Source organism: Diabrotica virgifera, chromosome 6 (assembly GCF_917563875.1).
Source record: "Diabrotica virgifera virgifera chromosome 6, PGI_DIABVI_V3a".
Classification (NCBI taxonomy): domain Eukaryota; kingdom Metazoa; phylum Arthropoda; class Insecta; order Coleoptera; family Chrysomelidae; genus Diabrotica; species Diabrotica virgifera.
In genome coordinates this window covers 35,105,611-35,133,580 of record NC_065448.1, presented here as the reverse complement: position 1 = coordinate 35,133,580, position 27,970 = coordinate 35,105,611, and the positions used below count along the sequence as shown (strand labels likewise).

Genomic DNA, 27,970 nt, shown 5'->3' with positions numbered 1-27,970 from the left:
ATTTATTAAACAATTATAGTGTCCAAAGTTTTATTTTATTTCTTGTTAGGTAATTCAAATAAAACTACATTTTTTTACAAAACACTTTACACTTTAACGTCTCTCATAACTATTGACTCCATTTGTATCATATAAAAATCAGGCATTATGAGGATTAAGACACATTGTACGGCAAACGAAAAGAGGAAGCCCAGCTTTATACTTTACTATATCTTTTCTGGTTCAGTCGGTACGAGAGTTGGACTCGAGCTGATCAAATGATAAGAAAGCCACCATGATAGTAAGGGTTGAATAACTGCCAAGAATAGAAGAAAATAGAGGCGTCTTTTGTGTCCAATCGTTGTTGACGTTCCATCGTAATAACTTGCATTTTGCGAATTTCCAGCTAGGACTGCCAACTGCAAAATAAAAAACGATTAATAAATTTGTAATTATTCACACTATAGTTAGTACATTATTTTACGGTTTTTGCTGTAAATTTTAAAGAACCGCTTGGATTGACATGAAATTTGGCATACGCATAGCTAACATGTCAAAGAAAAAAGTGATATAGTGCCGATGTGTGCTTTTGCCCTGGGGATGAGTTTCACCCCATCTCGGGGGTGAAAAAATATCTGTCCAAGATAAGTCCCGAAATGGATAAACTGACTAATTTTAAGAGACTTTTGTTCTATAGAGTTTTTTCACCAAATCAGTACTTTTCGAGTTATTTGCAAGTGAATATGTTCATTTTTCAACAAAATAACCACGTTTTTAGACGGTTTTTTGCAAAAACTCAAAACGTAAGCATTTTGTCGAACAAAATATTCTTAGCAAAACTATAGCCTATCAAAAAGTGAAAAAAACCGTGTATATATTAGGTCTCTATACCTAGCAAAAGCAGAGTTATAGCTAATGAAAAATAGGTTCATATTCGAAAAATTCCAAATGGAATAATTCAATGTGAAATATCCAAATAATGAAGCATTCTTGGGGAAAACACATTACAACTTTTTTGAAGTGTTTATAAAAAGCCTTATGTCTGTTCTTATAAAAATTTTTAGCATCAAATGTAAGCAAGTTACGCTCAAAATAAAGTTAGTTCCTTTTGTTTTGGCAAAAAAAAAATTAGGAAGATCACCCCCCAATTAGCAACTTACATGAAATTAATCGTTACCGCTTCACAAGTTATTTTACTTATGTTGGGTTCGGGGGCGTGCGGTGAAATTTGAAACAGGGGAAGCAATTTATAAAAAAACTGTAAAACACCTATTTATAATGTAATTCAATTCTTCTACCTGAACGAAAGTCTCGGTCATCAAAATTCTTAAACCTATTTTCCATTCGTTGGCATATTTGATCTAAAATCTGATAGTATTATAGACTATAATAGTCGGCGGTAGCACTATTGAACATCTCCAACACTATCAGTGCGTATGCGTTTCCTTTTAGGCTCAAAACTTCTTGCCATCATATTATTCCAACATTTTTCAGTCATCTCTCTCTCTTTTTGTTAATAACATCTTTAAATTCGCTATTTTTTTACACAGAAACCAATCTCGCTTCTCTTGCATTGCAATAAATACTCCAAAAATCTTCTCGAGCTATTTATGGTTTCTGTATCCCACTTTTCACATTTTCGCCATTCTCCAAAACTCTAATACATATATTTATATAAATATTTAGTATTTATAATATAAATGATTCTATTATATTTATTTATATAAATAATTAAATAAAATCAATCTTCATAATTCCACAAAATCAGTCGACGAAGCCCGTCATTGTCAAATGCTGGTAAATCCCATTTAAATTCACGAAAACAGCTCCTTGTATGCAGTTGACAAAATTGCTTATTGGGACCGTGCAAGTTCGGCAAAGCGACACCTATTTCTACGCTCTGCAACTTTATTCGCACTTTTAATGATATTGGCCAATTATATTAGTTCTGGTTACTGGATAATTGTCAAGGCCAGAGCCCAAAAAAATAATAAGAAGAAAAAATAAGATTCAGGTTATGTTATTAAAACGTAAACAATTGTATGTAGTAAATAAAATTAGTTATTAAAATGCAGTACTGCAAGCAAAATACGATTAATTAAATTTACCTTTATATAATAATTGCATATCATATCAATATTGTGGAGCAACATATAATTTTTCTTCTCAAATGACAGTAGATATGAAATGTACGTCAATTTGACAATTTCAATTGACAATATGAATTATTTAAGAAAGTTGCAATATTTCTCCGCTATTCGCGCACGATCGTTTCACGTATCCCTTCCAAGTACTTGCACACCGCGAATAAGCGATGATATGCCCGAAATTTGAACTTGCCACTCTGCGTGTAACCCCGGTGATTTTTACATAGGCTGAGGAGAAGCAAATTTGAAATCAGATTATCTGCCGACATGACTCCGAATACCAACGTAGAAATACGATCATGGCCTATGGGTCCGCGTACGTACGGAACGAAAGCTAGAAATGCAGCGCTGCTTTTACAGTATTTCATTGCTTTGTTATTTACTGCATGACAAAAATAGAGTAAAATACGTTTGTCTTTTCTTATTACTTACTGCTTGTATTACATAATTAAATCAAAATCAATGGGAAAGTCCCCGTAGCTGGCTGTATACCATAGTTAAAAAACCATACAGAAGTAAAAACTTCTTTTGTATATTGGTATAAACAGTTTTATTAAAAAACATAAAAGTCCTCCAAAAGGATTTGCAAAACGTTTTCAATCTGAATCAGATCATCCTCAGTGCCTAGAACGAAGTATTTCCACGTTAAAATGAATGCAAAAGGTTAAAATTGTGGCTAGGTTAAAGAAAAATGTGGCAATACTTACGTTCTGCTTCGTAAAAGAAACTAGCAACTTTTTGAAAAAGGTTACATCGATATTTATGGTTTACATAATAAATAAGTGGTATTTGTAGCGACTCCAAGTCGATGTTACAAGATGAAATGTGTTAGGAGTGCTCAAAGGGCAACATGGTTCCCTGCTCGTTAAGAACTCGTGGTTCTTGCCAGTTCAATGGACACAGACCAACAAAAGTGAAGGAGATGACAATCCAATTATCAGACCGAAGTGACATGACAAGATAGGTAGTCAATTTTTGGTTATGAATTTCAAATTATTATTGTTGTTTAAAAAATTTTGGATTATATATTAGTAACTGTATAAAATTGAAATTTAAATTATAATAATTAGATTTTATTGTAAAAGTATATAAGGCAACTCTCTGTTACAGAAAGAACTGTTGTTAGTGTTAGGTAGATAAAATGCTAGTCAGTGACGTCATCGGTGATTAAATTTGAGAAAGAAGGCAAACATTTTGATTTAGTTTGAAAGAAAAGAAAATTAGTTATATGTGCACCACCTATATAGGTACCAAGATAAGGTGTATATTAATGTTGTAAAAATAGCTAGGTGATGTTGGTTGCCTATGTATATGGTTGTAATGGTTATTGACAAATTGAAAATATTATAATTTAATTGGTTGTCTGAATTAGAGAACTAAAAACTAGAAAAGATAATGGAGCAAACAGACTGATGTGAAAGTTATGTATATTATTGTAAAGCTTCCCACATAGGCGAGAAGATTGTTTAGCAAAATCAAGATGAGAACGAGTGATGGTGGTTGCCTGATATTATAGGTTGAAATTAAAATTGTTTAATTAAAATTACTGAAAGAATATTAGTTATTTAATGATAATTACCTAAAAGATGTTGTCAGAAATTTTTTTTTTAAATTTTAAATTTTATAATTATGATTTAAAAGAATCCAGTCAAAGATGGAATAACCTGAATGATAATATCAGAAATGCAAAATTAATTACATATGTGTCAAACAATTGTTATTATTAAACTGAATGGATGAAGTTAATGAGTTATAACATAAGAGGCAACCATAGGAAATAGTTAGGGTGTGAGTGTATATTGGAATGATATTTATATAATACAGGCTAAAAGTTGGGGTTATTGTCAATATGAGGCAAAGATCTTGATGGAATAATTCATTGGATGGGTTAACTGAAAATTTGAAATTTTATAGTCGGTAATGGAAAACAGGTTGATATATTGTTGAGAGAAAATTAGAGAATAGTGTTGCTAAATAGAAAAAAGAAGAAGAACAACCAGATCAAGAAATGCATGGGGAACCGGAAACATCAGAGACAAGAGGTATGGCCATGTAACTATGTGGATTAGGAAAATGTATGAGAGAGGAATGGTAATGGAAGAAGGTAAACTTTGTTGTGGTTGGTAATCTAACTTAGATTTAAGGAAAATGTGTGAAGTAAGATTGGAAGAGAAAGGAGGTAAACTGTGGTAAGGGTGGGATAGATAAAAAAGGGGGGAGAGAAAGAAAAGAATCAAAGAGCATATTTGAAAGTGTTCACCCATTTTTTACCATCTTACCCCGCTATAGCCTTTACTTAAAATATTTCTCATTTTCACGAAGTTGGCATGTGCTTTTTCAATTCTCACTCTTATTTCTGCAGTTATTTTCTGTAATTACCGTTCCCAAGTAAGTATATTTTTTACTCTCTCAATCTACTGGCCGCCTACCGTTAATATTTCGTTTGTATTGTTGTTCTTGCTAATTTTCATAAATTTGTTTTTTTATGTTAAGAGAGAGTCCGTATTCTCCACTATATCTTAATATTTTGTTCATTATTCTTTCTAAGTCTTCCAAGTTGTCGGCCATTATGACATCGGCATACCTAATGTTATTAATTAAACTTCCATTCACTTTTATGCCGACTGTCTCGTCTCGTCAACAAAATTACTATAGCCAACGCTCGATGATCGAGCACGGCACAGGAAGAAGAGATAAGTCTAGTGCAATATTTCAAACTGTTTTGCCCGACTTGAAATGCCTCAAGAAATTTATGTATTAATTATTATTATTTAGTTAGTTGATAAAAATATAGTATTTTTAAAAACTTCCTGACATATCAAAAAAAATATGGAAGAGAGTTCTTGATAGACACTAGATACGTACGTAAGACCAACTAAATTATTGATTAAGATACTGACCTTAAGACTCCTAGTAATAAAGAACATCAACGAAAAACTGGAGTAAGCCAAGCATACATAATATCCAACCCTTCCTGCTAATAGACTTACTAAAATGCTTAAAATTATGCCTACAAATTTGTATCCAATGTAGGCTAGAAGGTCGAGAGTACGGAGATTGGTTTCTATTTGTATGATGTACCTAAAACAAAAAATACCTTAATTATTATTACACTGATATGCAAGGGACATATGTTTGGATATACATTTGCAGCTTCATTTAGCAGAAAGAGGTAAATTTTAAGTCCACTATTCAAGCAACAAATATTTTTCACGAAAATCGTTCCAATAATTGTTCTCAGCAATTCGGTTTTACTACAGGTAAATATGCAGAATTGAGTTTGTTGACCTATGTCGATTTTCTGTCTGCAGCGTTGGAAGAGGGACTTCATGAATTCAATTTATACTGACTTCTCCAAGGCCTTTGACAGAGTTAGCCTTGAACTCCTTAAGTTGGATTTATAGTTTGACGTAGCGTAGACGTAGACGCAACGGAGACGCACTCGAAAAGATCAACACCGAATTTTGTGTACTCGTGTTTATAGATGAACGCAAGCGCCTGACGGAACGTAAAAGAAACGTAACGGAACGGAAGAGTTCACTAACTTTCATCTTTTACAGTGCGTTTCTCACCTCTGGAAGAATGTCAATCAAAAGGAAGAATTTTGTTCTGTCACCCAAAGTGGACACGCCCTCATCAATTTTGAAAAGACTGTGGTAAAGATAAAGTTGTTTATCAACATATTCGAATTTTGTTAATTATTTGTTAATTGATACAATGGATGTTAAGTTATTAATTTAATAAAAATATATCATAGAGTCATTTCAATATTTCAGATAAATATGAGTTGTTTATTAGCCTAATTCGGGGTTATATACAACACATATTATATGATAGGTAAATCCAATAAACATTTTAAAGACCAGGAAATGAAACAAAATAGTTGGAAATCCCACGGCATGCGGCACCAAGGAGCATACCTTCGTTTATTTCCTAATCCATGTAACACACAAAACAGATAAATATTATAATAAATAATAGAATAAGTATAAATAAATAAACACAAAGTTTGTTTATTACTGTTCACATAATTTATAGGCTATGTTGTTGAATTAGAATTAAGTCATTGTTTACTCTTTCTACTCATGCGCAAAAATTCCGCTACGTCCACCTATAAATTGACATAATATTTTCTTACGTTTCCAGTCCGTTTCTTACGTCTCCGTTGCGTCTACGTCTACGCTACGTCCAACTATAAATCCAACTTTATTCGTAAGCTTAGCCCATATAGCATAAGTGGATATTTTTTCTTTCAAGAAAGAATTCAACAGGTTCCAGTGAACCACTTCTACTCACAAGCTTTTTTACAAGTCAGGTGTACCACAGGGGTCCATTACTCGTTAATCTATTTATCAGTGGCGGCTCGTCAGGGTCGGCAGTGCCGACCCACACATTTATGGACACATTATAGATATTTTTAAATATATAAGTTAATCAGAGCTGATGATATTCGTTTCTTTGAAATAAAAAAAATATCTGTGAGACAATACAGACTAAATTTTATTCATTGTTTTTAAAAGAATTCGATCGATCCATACGTTAAGTGATCTATGTGTGCTGTGCGTAAGAGACTTTTCAAATTAATGATCCTAGCCAGCCAAACACCCGACTGCGATTGTGTGAATTCAATGCCCGCTTCGGCAAGCCGTACCCAGATTGACCATTCGCTTGTAATAAGACGCTATGGAATATTAGCCGATAGGCAACCAATTATACATTCCCCGTATTTATTTGACAGACAAGTACGGCAAAAAAACAATCTGCCGAACGCGGCGGATCTGCAAACGGCAACAAGACCAGGGCGCATCTGTAAAAATATTAGTAACATTAATTTGGACGTTGAGAGGTGACTCATATTTGTTTGCAGAAATTGCTTGAAAATAACTCATATAATAATATTTGAGTTATCCTTCCACTCAAAAAGGTCCGGAACATTGTTTAAATAATCAAAATATCAAAAAATGAAGGAAAAATTCGATTTTTTTCTTAATTTTTTGATTATATCTTTAAAAGTATTCATTTTCGAGAAAAGTTGCACTGACATAAAAGTTGCGTAATTAAATTTCCTACAATATAGGATTAGCTAAAAATTTTAAAAATTGTCATTCTGATGCCTGATGACAATCCAAAATGTTGCAAAATAGCAATAAATGCGAAAAAAATCATAAAAAACAAGTATTCGCATTTTACGTTTTTCAACCGTTTATGCTACACTTAGGACCTTCATAATTTTACCCAGAAAAACTATATCATATAATATAACAATACTGTGAATTTCATTAAGATCGGTTCAAAAGATTTTGCAAAATAAATTTTGCAATCCAGCTTTCGCAAAAAAATTCATTTTTTCAAAATGTTGCAGAACTGAAAATAAAGCAGACAGCAAGTTGAATTTATTTATACGTATAGAAGAATACTGTACCTTTCTTCTATATGTAAAAAAATTCAACTTGCTATCTGCTTTATTGTCAGTACTGCAACATTTTGAAAAAATTAATTTTTTTTGCAAAAGCTTAATTGCAAAATGTATTGAATCGATCTTAATGAAATTTACAGTATTGTTTTATTATATTATAAAGGTTTTCTGGTTAAAACATGAAGGTCGTAAGTGTAGCATAAAAGGTTGAAAAACGTAAAATGCGAATACTTATTTTTTATGTTTTTTTCGCAATTATTGCTGTTTGGCAACAAGGATGACACTTTTTAAAATTTTTAACCAATCCTATATTGTAGGAAATTTAATTACCCAACTGTTATGTCAGTGTAATTTTTCTCAGAAGTGAATACTTTGAAAGTTAAAATCAAAAAACGAAGAAAAAAATCGAAGTTTTTCTTCATTGTTTGACATTTTGTTTATTTAAACAATGTTCGGGACCTTTTTGAGTGGAAGGATAACTCAATTATTATTTACAAAGAATTTTCAAAATATCTATTAGACAAGTCATTAAAAATTATCCATCATTATTTAATCAAATAAAATAAGAAAATGGATTAACAGTTTTATATGCTGATCTAAATATTTACGGAAGGTGGGATAAGTTACAAAATATGTTTAATTTTATATACTGCAATTCATTAGGTATAACAAACTGTTCCCGAATTTAATAAATTATTGTGCTCAAATGTGGGCAAATTCTGCCTCAAATGAACGGGATTTCTCTTGTCTCAAAAGAGTCAAAACGTATTGTCGAAACACCATGAAACAAGAGAGAATGTCAGACTTGTCTCAAATGTCAATAGAAAAAACTTTTAAAACCTCTCCAAAACAAAAATTAATTTTACAATGACGTTATAACCCATTTTGCTACTTCGAAATAACATAGACTAGAGTTAACTTATAAACAGGTTTACAAAAAAAAAAAATTAAAAAAAAAACAAAAACCAAAAATCTTCTATGAAATTGAAGCCTTTTAATTAGATGGCATACCTATCTGAGGAGACAAAACCTTGCCGACCCTGTCCCTAAAGCCACGAGCCGCCACTGCTATTTATTGATGATATTACCAAAAGCTGTTTTCACGATTGTGACGTCTCCTATTTGCTTATGATTTAAAGTGCTTTAAAATTATCAAAAATCATTATGATGCTGCCACAGTATTGCAATTAGAACTGACTAACCTCTCTGTATGGTGTTCACTTAACGGTATGAAACTTAATTCCAGCAAATGTCATGTAATTCAATTTAAGCTTACTAACCACCCTATATTATCAAACTATTACATTGATGGCCAATTGTTCAATACTGTAAATAAAATCAAAGACTTGGGGATTACACTAGATAATTCTCTTTGTTTCAATACTCATATCATCAATATTATTCAAACATCTAACAAAATGTTGGGTTTAGTAAAAAGAATAACTCGTGACTTTACAAACCTAACCAGTATTAGAGTTCTTTACTTCTCCTTGGTCAGGTCTCACCTCAAGTACTGCTATTCCGTCAGTGTGATTCCCACACTACTTGGTCTACATTGGGAAACTTAAACAAGCTCAAAATAATTTCTTCTGTTATATTGCTTTTACTGTATTAGGATCACACTGTATGGCAACTGCAGGTCCCTTCTCTTGCGAGCCGGATAAAACAAAGAGACCTTTTACTACTATTCAATATCTAATGGTATATGCAGTTGTTCTCAACTTGTTAATAAGATTGGACTGTTTGTACCAACTCGCTCCACTAGACAAATGTAAACATTTCATGAAACTCCTACCCCTTTAGATTTAATTACAGTGGAACCTCGATAACTCGGATTAATCGGGACCGCGGCCGATCCGGGTTAGCCGGAGAATTTGGTAAAAATTAATAAAATACGGTATACTTACAGATAAACTCCGTTATAATTGAAATAACATTAAATATATATGTGCACAGTACCTACACATCTAAATTATTAAAAACACGCAAACACAAACCTAATCAAACGGAAGCAAACAATATAGTCTGTTCGCTAAACTCAGACGCAACTTTCTAGATATTTTAGTCGGTAATTTTGCGAATTTTAGTAAAATTAGCAAAAAGTAATTACTAAATAGTTAATAATCACTAAATAGTTAGTAATTTTGCCAATTTTTGCAAAATTGCCAAAAAACAAAAAAATTATCGACTAAAATATCTAGCCAGTTGCGTCTGAGTTTAGCGAACCGACTATAAAAGACTGTACTACACACAATACAGTCACAATCGGAACGATGTTATGAACAGTGAAAACTAAGGCCATTGTTTAAAAAATAATTTTTTAAATAGTCTTTTAGTCTTTTTTAAACAATGCTAAGACAGTTTGAAATAAATAAAGGAATAACAGGTACCTGTTGTTTCCGATAAATCCGAGACAATGACCGTCGCTCTGCCGCCGCCGCCGTGTGCCATGAGTCATTTTTACTATCGTATAGTTCAAATTACACAAATACACATTATCTCTCAAATATTATATTACATACTATCCTTTGCAAGATAATTCGGATGGAATTCCCCAGATTAAGAGACTGGGCCGATATCAAGCACAAAATAATCTGGGGAATTCCATCCGAATTATCTTGCAAAGGATAGTGTGCGAAGATGTAGGTGTTGTTGTCCTTACACTTCGTCCTGGTGCCTTTGTTTCGCGCACCAGTCATAGGTCGCTGGTTTTTCCCCCTTGGGAAACTGAATTTTCTTTCCTTAGGGAAATGGTTTCACTTTTTCTATACTTATGCGAAGGACCACCCAAAGCTTTGGGACAAATGAAATATGCGAAAAGAACGTTTTTACTAAGTCTATTTACTAAAAACAATTACAACAACGAAATTTTGGACGCCGATAGCTTGCTTGCGATAGCTCAATAAACGCACTATGAGCACGAAAACAAAAAAAGAATTGGTACTAGTTACTCAACACGTATTAAAGAGTCCGGTTTGCGCGGAACCGAGAGCGTTGAGCTACAACTTTTCGACTGTCCCGTCTGGCACTTGCAACTGTACTGTCCCGAACACAAGAACACCCCCCAACCCCTGTTCATCGCAACCGTTTTACTTGAGCTTCAGAATTTCCTTTTTTGGTTAAAGTTTACGTCAGCCGGCTTTCTCGTGAAATGGGCTGGTTTGGAATTTTGGATAACAAAGACTGTCATTGTTATAATTCTTAAGAACGCATTAGGATTATATTTAGAAAGTTAGTTTGCAAGCACGTATCGGCATCCGTACAGATAATTGAATTTTAGGAAAAAATTTAAAAGTCTATATCTTAAAACTAATATACCGCGTGAGCGAAATTAAACTAATATTAAACATTGTTGTTTAGCAACAGATAGTACATTTTTATTGTTGAAATGTTTGTCTGATGAAAATCGGTCCGGGTTAGCCGGACTTCCGGGTTAGCCGGACTTCCGGGTTATCGGAGGCCGACTTATCAGGGTTCCACTGTATTTACTTTTTTCATTCATACCCAGAGTCTTGAATTTAGCTAAACTCTCTTTACGATTTACAACTGTTGGACAACTCCATCAGTCGTTTTAAAAACAATTTACAAGGGTTTAATTTTTGAGTGAAACGTCTGTAATTTGTTTTTATGTTGTTGTTTTCATCTGTATAGTATACATTTTTTATACAATATTATTTATAATCTATTGAAAAATGTAATTTCTTTATTTTAACAAAATTGAGCTTGCCCGTAAAATAAATGAATATATAAATAGATATTTTGAATTCATTTGTAACAATGAAAAACTACTAAATAGTACTTACAAAGTAGCACTGTAAATAGCAAGTTCTACTAAACACCATGCCAGTGCAGATGATGCCAAAATTCCTATCTGTTCTGGACTAAACCTGTCTTGCATTCCCAATACCAACCCAGCTGTTACGACATATGTCACGTAACCCATCACTGGTATGTACAAATCTGGGACATTAATTTCAAATCGGGGCTGTATAGGACCTTCGTATTTCACAGACCAATCCTAAAATACATATAATTAAGTAATAAGAAAAATAATTGATTATATTTGCTTAGTCATGTATCTTAAATCGAATTTATCCATAATAAAACTTTAAATTTTGAATGTCTAACACTCTTCTTCTTCTTGTATTGCCTATTCATTTCGGATGTTAGCATCCATCATGGCAATCTGTAGTTTGCCTGCTCTGAAAACATTTGTGATTGTTGTGTTGAACCACATATACAGGGTGTTTCATTAATAATTGTCCATATAGTAACTGGAGAAACCTTAGCACAAAATGCGAAGATTTAACCTAGAACACTTCAATAAAATGTGGTTCCCTACTGAGTTACAGGGTGTTTTATCTAAAAATTTAAAAACTATTTTTGCTCAGTATTTTAAAACTATTCGACGTATCCTTTTCATACTTGACAGAAAGTGCGACTATTAGACACCCTACTAAATTATGATAAACAAACGTTTCTAGCTACTACCAGAGGCGTACGACAGGGGATGGTGAATGGTTGACCCTTCTCAAATTATACGCCACTGGAGGAATTCCTATTTTAGTGGCATTTTTAGATTCTCCAATACTTTCTACGTAAATAATATACTCTTCATTGGTAACGATAAAGTCATTAGTTTTCGAGATATTTGAAGTTAAATATGAAACGGCACAGTTATTTTGATTAATTTATGATATGATTCATGTAATTAAAATTTCAAAAATTATTTGTACCCAGTACTTTAAAACTATTTGGCGTATCCTTATCATAATTGGCAGAAAGTGTAGGTACTGTACACCCTACTAAATTAAGATAAATAAACGTTTCTAGCTGCTACCAGAGGCGTACGACAGGGGAAAGTGGCTGGTTGATCCTTCCCAAATTCTACGCCACTGACGAAATTGCTATTTTAGTGTAATTTTTTTTTGATTTTGGAATACTTTTTATGTAAATAATATACTCTTCATTCGTAACGATAAAATGATTAGTTTTCGAGATATTTAAAATTAAAAATGAAGCGACACAATACATTAATCAAAATAACCGTGTCGTTTCATTTTTAACTTTAAAGATCTCGAAAACTAATGACTTTATCGTTACGAATGAAGAGTATATTATTTTCATAGAAAGTATTGGAGAATCCAAAAATTGAACTAAAATAGCAATTTTGCCAGTGGCGTAGAATTTGGAAAGGGTCAACCATTCACTTTCCCCCATCGTACGCCTCTGGTAATAGCCAGAAACGTTTGTTTAGCATAATTTAGTAGTTTGTACAGTACCTATACTTCCTGCCAAGTATGAAAAGGATACCTCGAATAGTTGTAAAATGCTGAGCAAAAATAGTTTTTAAATTTTTAGATAAAACACCCTGTAACTCAGTAAGGAACCACATTTTATTTAAGTGTTTTTGGTTAAATCTTCGTATTTTGTGCTAAGGTTTCTCCAGTTACTATATGGACCATTATTACCCTGTATACATTTTTCAGTCAGGAAACCTTTCGCCTTCCTGGTATTCTTTGCGTCAAGATATAAGAAATCTGGCCTGGCGCTGGTGGGATGTCCCTACCGATTTAGTATCATAATAACAAACAACAAACCCTCCAGGAGCGGATTCGCTAAAATTAAGGGGAAAGGAACAAATGCAAAATTTTGACGCCTGTCCAAATTTTTAATGTGTTTTAAATGTAATCATTTTTTTCGAATCCTGAGAAAACTAATATGTAAGTATTTTTGAAAAATTTAAACGCAGAATGAAAAATTACTTTATTACCGAGGGCTGAAAGTCCCTTGGAATGAATTAAAAGTTTCTTTTGAATGAGATATTTGAAATTAAAAATCACACTAAATTTTCTCTTAGTTTTTCACCCCTGTAACTAATTAAAATAAACATTATAGAAGTTTTCAGGGACTTTCGGCCCTCGGTAATAACTTAACGGCTTAAAGCCGAAAGTTCGTACCCATCCCTTTAACAAAAAAAATTCAAGTCTTCAAGTAGATATAATATTTTAATGGGGTTGGAATAATTTAAATTTAAATATAAATTTAAATATCATATCATTATATTTATTACGTATTTATATCTATGTAGTTATAGGTATATTATTATGTACAATGAAATAAGAGAAATGAACAAATTAAAGAAATTAAGGAAATTAATGATAATAACAATAACAGATTAAAAGAGTGGTAGCAAAAATCAGAATTAAAAAGATAACATAATAAAAAATAACATAGAAAAATAAAATTTGAAGTTTAGACGGAAAAAAATAAATACAAATTACAACTCTATGTCACTATCGCTGTCATCTTCACTAGAATCGTTATCTAATGTTATAATTATTGGTTTAATTTGTGAGGTTAATGTTCTGTAATGATCTTCCGTTTTTATAACATGTGAAACACAATTTTGCAATTTGAAACACAATTCTTCTACAATATGTGACACCGATTCGCTACTAAATTTGGGACAGCAGTTGTTTCGCCGTAAACTTTCCTTAAGTTGGCTCCAGATTAATTCAATGGGGTTGAAGACACAGTAGTAAGGAGGTAATCGCAATACATTATGACCATCACGTTTGGCTAATTCGTCTATAACAATTTGTTTCTCAAACACTTTTGTGTGAAGAACTTCCAACATTTCTTTTTTTGTATATGTTTCTTCAAAGTACAAATCATTGTCATACAAAAAATCAGATATCTGTTTTTTTGTCGAACCTACACTGGGGATTTTTCTAATTTGTTCGCTGTGATACGTTGCGTTATCCATTACAATTACACTTTTTGGAGGCAAATTTGGCAACACCTTCTTTTCAAACCATTCCTTAACCAAGCTACTCGTCATATTTTCATGGTAGTCCAGCTTTGAATCTTTAATGTTTTTTGCCGATAGTAAAAAACTTTCCCCTCCAAGCCAGCCATTTTTGGATCCAATGTTCAGAATAATTATTCGCTGACCTCTATTAATTGGATAATTGGGTGCACATTTAATAGAATCGTCTGTCCAACCTTTTTGAGCAGTATCGTGGGTATCGAACCATGTTTCATCTAGATCAGCGGTTCTCAATCTGTGGTACATGTACCACTGGTGGTACATTTCATTATTTGAGGTGGTACACAAAACGCAAAACAGCCAAAGTCAGCAATACTATTATAGTTAATCAGAGATCATTCAGCCAGATAGGTATTTCAGTTAGGTGGTACCAAAAATAATAAAAAGTATTTGGTGGTACATGACTCAAAAAGATTGAGAACCGCTGATCTAGATAAAATATCGGTCTTCCTTCATCTCTAAATTTAGATATAGCATCCAAGTATTCATTTCTCCATTTAATTAGACGAGGAAAATCCATTATTGATGATCGCTTATTAATTTTCTTGTATCGAAAACCAATGTGATTCAAAAATCTTGATAAAGGTGAAGGCGAATACGTAATGGAATAGTCTTTAACAAGTTGATCGTAGATCATACTAAGCGTTAGAACTAGGTTCTTTGAATAGAAATTGTAAATTGCTCTTCTAATTACCTCAGCGTCTTTTTCATTTACTGCTTTATGTGTAGAAGTCACTCCGCTTTTTACGAGGTTGAATTCTATTCGTAACAATTTTCCACACTGTTGTATATGGCATCCTTGTCAGTTGAGATGTTGTCTTGATGAGGAATTTACCGTCTTCTGGATTTGGATTATCTTCTTTCACAGTTTGATAAACATTCCTAATAATTTCTTTGGCATCATCAGATAAATTAACACGTGTTTTACACTTAGCACTAGCTTCACCGACTTCAGACATTTTACTTGAATATTCACGATCTAACCTTCTATCTAAATGCAAGAAAATAACTGCCTGAATGTGCAAATGTCAAACTTAAATATGTTTGCCCCCCTTTCATAATGTTCCATAATGTATGTTTTCTGGATAAATAAATGATACTTAATTTTACCTAAATACCTATAAGCACGAGAATTATGTGTAAAGCTATGGAATAATAATTAGAGGTATATCTTATCTTTAACTAATGTTCTTTCTAATGATTCTTTAATTTGTTTATTTAAAGATAGAAAGCTGCATTATCGGAAGTCCCTTTTGTTTAAAGTGAAAACGATATAAAACACATTATAATCTAACTCCATAAAATTCACGTAATGAGCGCATTGGACATAAAAATTGTTTGTGATCATTTGTATGTAATTGATTCCAAGCAAGTTAATTTCAGATGACTAAACGAATTCGTCTACAGTAAACAAAATTTTTAATACATTGTTATGTCTAGAAATTTTAATTTTAATAATTTATTTGCATTGATAGGTAACGAGTCAGTTCTGTAAATAATATAAAGTACGGCCCTAGTAGCTGTTCCAAAACTATTGCCACCCGTCGCGAAGACAATTGAGGGATTAGTAACGGCAACTATTTATTATGATACTAAATCGGTAGGGACATCCCACCAGCGCCAGGCCAGATTTCTTATATCTTGACGCAAAGAATACTAATTTTTTCTTCTACTTTTCCCTGTAAAATTAGTTGCAGCAATCCAAATCTTCCGATATTCCTCACGACGTGACCGAGGTATTCAATTTCGACTGTTTTTATTGTGTTTAACAACTCTTTTTCTCTTTATACGTTTAATAAGGTGTCCTGATTAGGAACGTGGTTGGTATAAGATATCTTCAGGTTTTAACGATAAAGCCACATTTCGAAAACCTCAATTTTCTAGCAGGTAGCGTCTTTGAGAGTCCACGACCCAACTTTGTACAACAGTGTAACTAGTAAGATATTATAACATGCTAGTAACCTTATTTTTGTGGGTATTGATAAATATTGACAGTTGAATTAGCCATGTTTTGAAATGTAGATCTGGCTTTCTCTATCCTAAATTTGATTTTTATTGATTGGTCCCAATTTTCATAGACGTTTGTACCAAGGTAGGTAGAAGTATTATAATATACTTCTGTTGCATAAGTATATGATGCTTAAAGTATTATGCCTCATGGAATTAACATATTTCAAATAATTTCAGAGCCATTTCAAATCATAATAGAGCTTTTTCTCTAATAGAGCAATGAGTCTGCTTGATTTTTATATGAAAAAACTAGAAATTAATATTCATGTCTAGATAAGTATAAAATAGAAATTAGTATATACAGTAAGAGTCACCCTACTAGATACATAGGAACCTTAAGCTATTACAGTCCTGGATCCTTCACTTGTTGCAATGTTTATTTTTATGTCTAGTGACGTTTAGAACGTCAGAAAATGTATACAAACCAACGAACTGTCAATACGGACAGATACAAACTCAACATTAACATAGAAAGTTGACAAATACTGGATCAGCTGTCTTGAATACAGCTGATCTAATTTTGACGTTTATAGTTGTCATTTTGTTAAAGTTGTAAAAGTTTTAAAGTGTTGTAATATTCTTGGTGTTTGAATAAAGTTATTTTAAAGCAGAGTAATAATACTATTAATTAATATATTTTTTGTATGGAACAACAATTATTTTGAATAATTTCTTAACAATAACATGACAGCGATGAACGTCACATCTGAGAAAGGACCGGATTAGCCCATAAGCATAGCAACTAGGTACCTACCCATGTGTCTAGTACGGTGGCGTGTACTGTATATTAAATTTACATACCTTATGATTGAAAGGAAAAAACAGCAATAATATTTTAGACATTACATATTTGGTATCAACAGCAAAATAATATTTTAATTTAGATATAGGTACAATTTTCTCAACTTCTTGTTTTAACATTGTAGTTCCTGCTCCCGCCAACTGAAAGCAAAAAAATAATATTTATCAAAATATTGGTATGGAATCTCTAACACGAGAATGTTACTGTCACCGTTGCATTTGGTTGTCTTTTTAAAGACAGATCACATGCTATAATTTTATTGTGACGGATATTCTTGAGTTGGGGTTGATTTCATGTAATCGAATGAACTATCTTTCAGTAAAGTCGTCCCAGGAACGCAACTCATAAATATTGGCAATATCATTTTAAAGTCTTCTTCTTTAAAATGTATAATAATATATGTCTGAATTGCCGATATAATGAGTCAGATTAAATAAATTATTAGAAGTTTCAACAACATTTTTGTTTAATTTAGTAATATTTTGTATTTTGACAACGACATCCGATTTGGGCGTTGAAACGTTAATAAAATCATTTTTTTAGTTAAATTGTGGCTTATTTCCCATTTAGAATAGTTGATTATTTTATTCAAATTAATTATAAGTAAAAAAAAACAGGAGAATTTTATACTGGCAATAAACACATTTAGCCCCAAAGCATTGACACATTCCTTTTGTCTCAGAACCACACAACTACTGTGACCACATTTAGACATAATATACTTCGTAATAATACTGTGGGCCAAATTGGTATGTTGTTCCATAGTAAAATAGGTCTGGATCCCGTGTATGAAAAAAAAGTTGATTAATAGCAAGCTGAAAATTTGTTAATAGCTTAAGGGTGTCTAGTCGGACAAACTTTGATATATGGGAACACTGGAACAGGGGAAGTTTTAATTGTGGAACAGGTTAAAAATTTGGAACGGTCAGACCACGAAAACGGCACATGTATTTTGTCCGACAGAACAGACTTAAACTCTCCGAACAGAGATTAAACTCTCATGCAAAAATCAGACTGCTATTTATCACCAAATGGGCGTTTTAATGAGTGGAACATGTAGAATATGTCAAATGACAGGAATTATGACAGGTGATAAATAGCAGTCTGATTTTTGCATCAGAGTTTAATCTCTGTTCGGAGAGTTTAAGTCTGTTCTGTCGGACAAAATAAATGTGCCGTTTCCGTGGTATGACCGTTCCAAATTTTTAACCTGTTCCAAATTAAAACTGCCCCTCTTCCAGTGTTTCCATATATCAAAGTTTATCCGACTAGACACCCTTAAGCTATTAACAAATTTTCAGCTTGCTATTAATCAACTTTTTTTTCATACGCGGGATCGAGACCTAAAAACATGCACACATGTGGCTAAATGTGTTAAAAAATACTAAAAAATCTTTTGATTCTTAAGAAAAATACTTTACATATTGGTTTCACATCCAGAAAAATAAAACATACTAAAAAAAATAAAAAAGATAAAGAAGATTTGAGTGAAAAATAAATGTTTAGAAAGTAGACTTCTTATTTAAAATGATCAAAAAGATACTTCACAGATATATGCTATATCTTAAACAACAAGACAAACTTGTGAAATACAGAATGGTATAGGAAACAATCAATAAGTAGTCCAACATTACCGTAAACAGTAATGAATGGGCAGTAGAAACAAAAATGCATCTATAGGGTAAGTAAAATACAGCAACAAAATATATGAGCATTAATAAAATAATATGACAATAAGATATATAGTTCTTCAACTCTAACTTTTCCCATGCGTGAAATTATTCACAAATTACTTTTTACTGATTAATTATTTATATGGGAAATAAGCCACAATTAAAATGAAAAAAATAATTTTATTTATTAATAAAATTATTTTTTTCATTTTAATTGTGGCTTATTTCCCATATAAATAATTAATCATAAAAATGCCACAAGGAAATAGCTTCAGAACAACATTAAGATACTTTTTACTGGGACCGTGCAAGTTCGGCAAAGCGACCCCTATTTCTACGCTCTGTACTATTATTCGCACTTTTAATTATATTGGCCAATTATATTAGTCCTGGTTACTGGATAATTGTCAAGGCCACAGTCCAAAAAAATAATAAGAAGAAAAAATAAGATTCAGGTTATGTTATAAAAACATCAACAATTGTATGTAGTAAATAAAATTAGTTATTAAAATGCAGTACTGCAAGCAAAATACAATTAATTAAATTTACCTTTATATAATAATTGCATATCATATCAATATTGTGGAGCAATATATAATTTTTCTGCTTCATTGACAGAAGGTATGAAATATACGTCAATTTGACAATTTCAATTGACAATATGAATTATTTAAGATAGTTGCAATATTTCTCCGCGACTCGCGCAGGGTCGTTTCTCGTTTCCCTTTCCAAGTACTTGCACACCGCGAATACTAGGTCTCTTTTTTACTCACAAAAACTAGTATCGTAAAATTAAACCGCTTGTCCATAGAAACCACAATAAATTAAACAAGGATAAACAATATGGCATGTCGTTGATACCTTGTTTGCTATGAATTATGACGTTTATGATTTTAAGTGACAGTGATATTAGCGCATTTGTTGGTTATTATTTGAATTTATTGTTTATTTGGTTTTTCAAAGATAATTATTGTTAGAACGACTAACTACTGTCCTATCTTAATTTGATTACATCCGGTAAGTACCTATTTATCTTTTTACGTAAGTAATAGTAATATTTATGTGTGTGGCTATAGTTCTGTCGAATGGAAACTTATTTGTTTATTTTCGAGATTAATGTTTAACTTTTTGTCTTTTCTTAAATTAATTTATTACCGTTCTATATTTATCTTTATATTTGTAATAGTCGGTATGATGTTCAAGCTGTCTCCCAATCTCTTCAATGGTGAAAAATAATTAAACACTTCAATAAAATAACTTTAAAAAATACGTCCACGGGATAATAGTCATTCCCTAATTGAATCGGTCATTGCGAAAACAATACATGTTACAATGTGTAAATTTTTCATGAAACGTAAAAATCTTTTCATTAATAGTTGGATATTCCGAGATAATACTATATTTTATATAAGTAATATGGGTTATAAATGAATCTTTCTGAAAGGCAAAAAAAGTTTTAATGTTTATATGTTTAAATGTAAATTTCATGGTGTCGAAAAGCGTCGTCATTTTACCCAAAATATGGACTTAGATTGTTTTCGCAATGACCAATTCAATTATTACCACTAACAGTATGTATCAATGATACTACATATCGATGTACATGTCTCTTTATGTTTTGATTTAACCTGTTTGAAAATGAATCATGACGAATGGGCAAAGATCCAATAGAACAACTAAGTATATAAGAGTTGTTGTCAAACAAAATAATATGACGATAGTAAAATCGATTTTAAATAGGAATGAATTTATTTATGTGTGTGCTAAAAGATCATTAGTAAACAGTATCTGATAATTACCTGTTGGCCATATTGTAAAGCCATGTCTTGTACAACAGGCTGACCCAGGACACTCAAATTCTGTGGAACTCCTGCCAATGGATTCATGTTTAAATTTGTATAAGGTTGATTAAAATTCTGACTCTGTTGTGGCATCTGTGGTGTACTTGTATATTGTGGATTTTCCATTGGAGGAAAACCTGAAAATTAAGAGTTAAGGTTTAACAAATCAACTACATATTATCAATTTTTAGCTTTCCCACAACCTCATCATTTTTGATAACTTTTTAGAAACCCTTCAGTAAATGAAATAATTCATTTAAATGGCTCCAATATTACTGTTTTTTTTTTCTGAAATAGTCAAAAGCTAGAAAATAGGAACATGCTAAATAAATCCATGAATTATTAAAAAATGTCTAATAGTTTAAGGAACCTAATCCACATTATATCAACACAAATTTTAAGATTCAACATCTCATGGGTAAAAATTGATTACTTATAATGATGTTGTCACTATAAGGAAATATTTCAGTCATTTCATTAAGTCAGTTGATACAGGCAATGAATATGTTACAGTCCATTCGCTCAGGTTGGAAATATTTTGACAGATTCATTATAGGAAACACACGACATAAAAATTCCTACCTTTCACTATTAATACCTCAAATAAACTTACTGCAGGCTTCTTTCATTGACAAAAAAAAAGGGTATTGGAGTGAAACCACCATAAAATCTCAAAAATATACTTTAGTTTTAATCAATGAAGCTGTATTTTGTTAATAAACTGCATACGAATATTATTTTTGTTAAATGTTGAGCACCTATGCTTGGTTGTATAGTAATTTCCAGCCACTGTCTGTTGATCAAAATTTAATTAACAGCAAAAATATGATAAAATAACTAAATCGAGAATGTGCAAAATTTTTACAGATTTAAAAAATTTACAGTATCATATAGGATTTTGAAAATTAAATATTACAAAATAACAATTTCGGGAAAAACTTGTAAAGTATTCATAGAAGTACTTAGAGAGAGCGAATACTTATATTTTCATAAAGAAGATCCCTTTTGTTTATAATCAAGCTGAAATCATAGAAAAAGATGCAATTTGGCACTCCAGTGGCAATGTGCACTCAATTTTTTCTCAATATCTTGGGTTATGGTTGTACCTACCATATTTTGTTGTAGACTCAAGGGGATTATTGGTTAATCTCAAGTTAAATATTGATAGAGTATAATCTGTATACCTTTGCACTATCTACTTCTCCGTCCATAGCTTGTGATAAAGAATCTATCTATGCTTCCAATATAATTCAATGTAGAGTTTTAAAAATAAAATTTTACTGGAATCTTACATTAAGAAATCTTAATGCATATGCAACTAATGAAGATTAATGAACTATTAAAAATAAGACACAACAGACAATTGAGAAAAGTTTATTAACCATTATTTACTTATTAAATATTCTCGACAATGTTCAATAATGTTGACAGCGTTCAATAAAGAATTTACCTTAAGCAGGATTTGAAAAACTTGAATTTTATTTCATTTTAAGTGGTTTTAGAACAAGCAAAACTTTTTATCAAGAATGACATTTTTCGCTAAAATTGAAAATAAAAAAGTTTTTCCTCTTGGACACACTGTATAGAGCCTTCTCAAAAGGCATATCAACTGTGTGCATGCATAATGTCCTATCTGACATTTTTCGTGGCATTTGAACCTTCTTCTTCTTGTAGTGCCTATCCGTTTCGGATGTTGGCGACCATCATGGAAATCTGCACTTTGCACACTGCTGCTCTGAAAAGATTTGTAGTGGTTGTGTTGAACCACGTTCGTAGATTTTTCAGCCAGGAAATCCTTCGCCTTCCTGGTCCTCGCTTTCCCTCTACTTTTCCCGGCAAGACCAGTTGCAGCAGTCCATATCTCTCACTGTTCCTCATGATGTGACCGAGGTATTCGATTTTGGCTGTTTTTATTTTGATTAACAGCTCTTTTTCTTTTTTCATTCTCAGCAAGACACCCTCATTAGTAATGTGGTCAGTATAAGATATCTTCAGGATTCGACGATAAAGCCACATCTCGAAAGCCTCAATTTTCTTGCAGGTGGCGTCTGTGAGAGTCCACGACTCAACTCCGTACAACAGTATAGGAAATATATAACATCGTAGTAATCTGACTTTTATGGGTATCGACAAATCATGGCATTTGAACAACTTTGCCATTTTTTGAAATGCTTACTTGCTTTCTCTATCCTACATTTGATTTCTATAGAACGGTCCCAATTTTCATTGACGTTCGTACCAAGGTAAGTGTATGTTTTTACTCTTTCTATTTGTTGACCATTCACACTGATTCGTCCAAATTGCTGTTCATTCTTAGAGATCATCATACATTTGGTTTTCTTAGTGTTTAGTGAAAGTCCGTATCTCTGACTGACCTCTGCGATTCTGCTCATTAACTCCTGTAGGGCTTCAGAACTGTCAGCGAATACCACAGTGTCATCTGCGTATCTTATGTTATTGATACATTCTCCATTAATTCTAATTCCGGCTTCAACATCATCCACTGCTTCTTGAAAGATTTCCTCAGAGTAGATGTTAAACAGCAGTGGGGATAGTATACATCCCTGACGGACCCCACGTTTGATTTTGATATCGTCGGATTCTCCTGCCTCTGTCCGGATAGATGATGTTTGATTCCAGTACAGATTGCTGATAATCCTTAAATCACAGGTGTTTATTCCAATATTGGTTAATATCTCCATCAGCTTGTCGTGCTTTACTGTATCGAATGCTTTATGGTAATCAATGAAACATGCATAAATATCGCAATTCATGTCTCTACATCGTTGAAATAGCACTTGTATACTAAATAAAGCCTCTCTTGTACCCACTGCATTTCAAAAACCAAACTGTGTTCGGCTGATTTTTTCTTCGCACAGTCTATATATCCTTTGATGTATAATTTTTAGAAATAGTTTTAAAATATGGCTCATTAAGCTGATGGTTCGGAAATCACTGCAGGATACGGACTTTGTTTTCTTTGGTAAAGCAACAAACGTCGACTTCAACCATGCTTTTGGTATTACTCCGCTTAAATATATGTTGTTAAATATTTTGGTTAGGCGTTGAGTACTGTAGGTGTCAAATAGTTTTATGAGTTCAGCATATGCATTGTCAGGTCCAGGAGCGTTGCCATCTTTTAGTTGTGATATTGCTCTTTCCACTTCACCTGATGTGATTGGCAAGTGGTCATCACATAGGTATGTAGGATGGTGGTTGTTCGGATCTAGTATCATCAAAGAGTTCCTGTATGTATTTTGTCCATATGCAGATTTCTTGATTTCTGTCTATGATGATATTCCCCTGTTGAACCTAACCACCGAAATACATTATTGCAATATAGTAACAAATAACCAATCATTTAATTTGGCGCTAAGTTTAACTCTTTCATTAGGTCCTAACAGCTGATCAACAAGCATTCGGTCCTAACTGTCCTGAAGAAGAGACTATGCCATGGAGAAAATTGCAAAGCCACACCACAAAATAAAATAGTTTTTACTCTCCCCTGAAAAGTTGTCCAAAATCCTATAGGACATTATGCAGGTACACAGTCGATATAAGACATTGTATACTTGTTTCAACTGGCTCTCATCGAGGAATGTACCACTTTTCCTCAAAGGGATGTCTATATCCAAAACGTGATTATTTCTATGCCAAATCGAAAGATGCAATCGAGAATCATGGTGGCAACATACCTTTTGAAAACGAATGATAATTGTCTTCTCTTTACTCTATAATCAAATTATTGTTATAACTTTAACCAGGGCCGGCGACAACGGGCCTGCAAGGGATGCATTTCAGGCGAGCGCCCCTGTTTGGGGGGCGCCAAAATGAGCTTTTTCCTGGTGTCAAAAATACTGAAGAGAAATAAATTTTTTAAATGTGATTTAAATTCCTCATAATCCCTAATCTGTGTCTGTTATTCTTGCATATTATTACACACGTAAATATACAAAAATGTATGTACATACAACCATAGAAGTCCTACCATGTAAATAATTAGTAATATAATTTATTGGTCAAAGCACAGCCGGCAAAGATATTATATTTCAAAAAACCAAATATCTCCACACTATACTCACGCTTTGTTTATTCTATTCAAATGTTTATAAATTTTGTATCAGCAGTACCAAGAGAAAATGTTTGATTTGCAGTAAAATAAACAAGGTTCTGAAACTATTTCCTTGTACCTTAAGTATTAATCCCATATAAGCATAATATATAAAATAAACAGCGTATATAAAATTAATAGTTCAAAGCTCTTTCAATTTAGTACTGGTAATAGGTATTCTTTGTGAAATACATAAATAGTTTGTTAATTTACTGTGCGGTAAAAAGAACATTATCAGTGTTGCATTTGCATTCAATTACATAATATAAAATTATATTTGGTAAGTACTTAGTACAGTAGAACGTCAATAATCCGGATTAATTGGGACCGGACCCCATCCGGATTATCAAATTATCTGGATTATCGAAATTGCCTTAAAAAAGACAAGTATAAATATTTAAGTACAACAAACATTTTAAAAGTTTATATTTTCTCATATACAGTACCTAAAGTGTGTAGAATCTATGTGAAATTAATCAAAACATTTTTTATGTTATATTTTCAATATGTTCAAACACTGTATTGTAATTTATTTATAGCAGCATGTGCACAGTAAAAACATCAGACACTATTTGAACTTTTAAAGAAATGTGTAAAAGCCTTTTGAACTGCGATAGAAGTTCGTTTTCTCGCAGCTAAGTTCTTAATTCATTTTAAAACAATCAGATATTTTTGCTAGATACAAATCCGGATTATTGACGGTCCGGATTTTTGACGTCCGGATTATCGACGTTCTACTGTACTATTATTACTGCAGTGGCGTAATTTTTATTATTAAATTATTATTTTTATTTAGTTAAATGTTTAGTTATTTAGTTAAATAAAAATTAAATCCCAAAAAACTTATCTGGGGCGCAAAATAGAAAAAGAAACATCAAAAAAGAAGAAATGGCAAAAAACAATCTGGTTATCTTAGCCAATTTCTGAAAAAAAGTTAAAAGTTGTTTGCCCAATGATAATGATGAGTCCAACAAAACTGTAACCGAACATAATTTACCTGGGACATCCACATCCACACAATTTGTTGATGGGGAGGGGTGTTGGTATAGTGTGGGGGTCAGATAGGTACCACTCTATTACGGAGTGCTGCAACCGTGTGGGTCATGTGGGTCCCCATGCTCCATTAGAACAGAGGCCGAACATGCCTGAGGCAGGTATTGTATCTACAAGAATGTGTGTGCGTGTGTGTATGTGTGCGGGGGGGCGCCTGTGCTAGCATTGCAGGCGGGCATCTGATACCCTAGCGCCGGCCGGTACTGACTTTAACTGTAATGGTACATCGAAATTTTTAATCAAAACTGACTCAATATACAGTAAGTACATAAAAAATAAACAGATAATTTTTTTAAATTCTGTGGGTGGCCGTTTTCTCTGACTCGCAGTGTATTAACAAATATCAAATGCCTCTGCAAACCAATATGAAAAAATAATAAGACATTCAAACAGTAAGTAGTCGATTCACTCGTCTGATACACAACTGTCTACACTACAATCACATTAAAGATGCACTAGAAATAAACAAGCATGAGGAGCACTCCCAAATCACTCCTCGAACATTAAATGTGTCTTGGTTTGTTTATTTCTATACACTGCATTTTTATTGTGATTGTAGTGCAGACAGTTGTGTCTCAGATTAGCGAATCGACTATAAATTATGTTTCTTTCATCAATGGTTGTGGTATTGTGGTCTACTCAGGAACTTACTTTGTTGGAAGCTGTTCATTCCAGGATCTAGTGTTGGATACATATTTTGAGCAGGGGCAGGTGGGCTAGGTGGGGGTTGGTCGTATGGTGAATATCCCATAGAATTAACATCAGCTACCCTTTTAAGTTTTCTTCCAAGGGCTAAAAATTGAAAGGAGTTTATTTATACTATTGAAAAAGGCTTCTTACATCTTAGAAATCTATGTTATTGGGATATTATACTTACATTGTCTACCCCCAGTATTTGCATTGTAGTTCATTCTATCAAAGTTTACGAAAATACCATTAAATTAATAAATAAATTATGTACAGTTTACCTACAATATTCTGATATTTTATTATAAAAATACTCAGACACGTCACTTTGACGTTGTCATGACAACTGTGACAAGTTGACAAGAATTGTTCTCTGGTTCCATGTCAATTAAATCGAAAAAAATCAATTTTTTGTATATTCCTTATTAATATAATTACCAAGTTGATTTCTATTGTGTTGTTCTGTAGAATTGCCATATAAATTTTGCAATTATTAAGAAAATAACGAAACTCAGAAAATTTTCAGTTTATATCAGTGAGTTGCGCCAAATATAGGCAACTTACAGTTAGAGTTCCAGTGTTGTCCTTTATACGTCGCTTAATACTCTGGACTAAGCAAAATGCATGGAAAAGTTATTTACCAGCAATTTTATTGCTGGAATCGAATTATAAGATCCTATATATTATTAATATAGGTATGCAAAGTCCGCAGATAGTGTGCTACTTTTTTTATAAACAAAATGGCGCCGACAAATCGTATTTTTTCAATTATTGCTATATAACTCCGAAGATTTTAGCTTTACACCAAAAACACTCAAATAAAAATTGACCCCAATTTAATTCTACATAGAGGCAAGTTTTTCCCGATTTGCTCCGACGAAAATTTTTCTCGGAAAATGTGGGTTTTCCCAACAAAATCTCGAATTTACAAATAAATTTTTTGGGCCAGTAATTATTTATCAATAATTATATAGCTTGGTGAAATAAAAGCTTTCTTGGTATAGATTATAAATTCAGAAGCCGGTGAAAATGAAACGAATATTTTAGCAACAATTCAATTGTCAATTAACAATTTACAGTCGCAATAACAACCAAAATAATCATGAGACATTGATCAAACTTAGAAAGATTATAAAGGTGTGATGCCTATTTAATATTTTGTCGACAAAATATAAATTTTTTCATTTTTTTGCATATAGTCCAAGTAATGAAGCTTGAAATAGGACAAAACCTCGCAATTTTTACAGAATGGATCGATTTGCTTGAAAATTTCAGAATAAGTAGTGGATAGTCCAAGGATCAAAATCTATATGATGCCGAAAGGCGCTTTTACCATGGGGGTGGTTGCCACCCCCTGTTGGGGGTGGACATTTTTTATTATATTTTGTCCGCAAAAGTTGGTAAAAACGTTCATTCTAA

The 27,970-nt window shown here is 32.4% G+C and overlaps 1 protein-coding gene across 1 annotated transcript; it reads right to left on the bottom strand.

Moving 5' to 3' along the window:
- Positions 1 to 13: 13 nt before the first annotated feature.
- On the bottom strand, positions 14 to 26,910 carry LOC114325305 (protein YIF1B-A). The gene is made up of 7 exons (XM_050653963.1): positions 26,742 to 26,910; positions 26,516 to 26,656; positions 20,659 to 20,837; positions 17,186 to 17,326; positions 11,346 to 11,560; positions 5,027 to 5,207; positions 14 to 398 (listed from the first exon to the last, which is right to left on the bottom strand). Exons 1-7 carry the CDS (start codon positions 26,773 to 26,775, stop codon positions 207 to 209), a joined length of 1,083 nt encoding a protein of 360 aa, XP_050509920.1. The 5' UTR covers positions 26,776 to 26,910; the 3' UTR covers positions 14 to 206.
- Between the last annotated feature and the right edge of the window lie 1,060 nt (positions 26,911 to 27,970).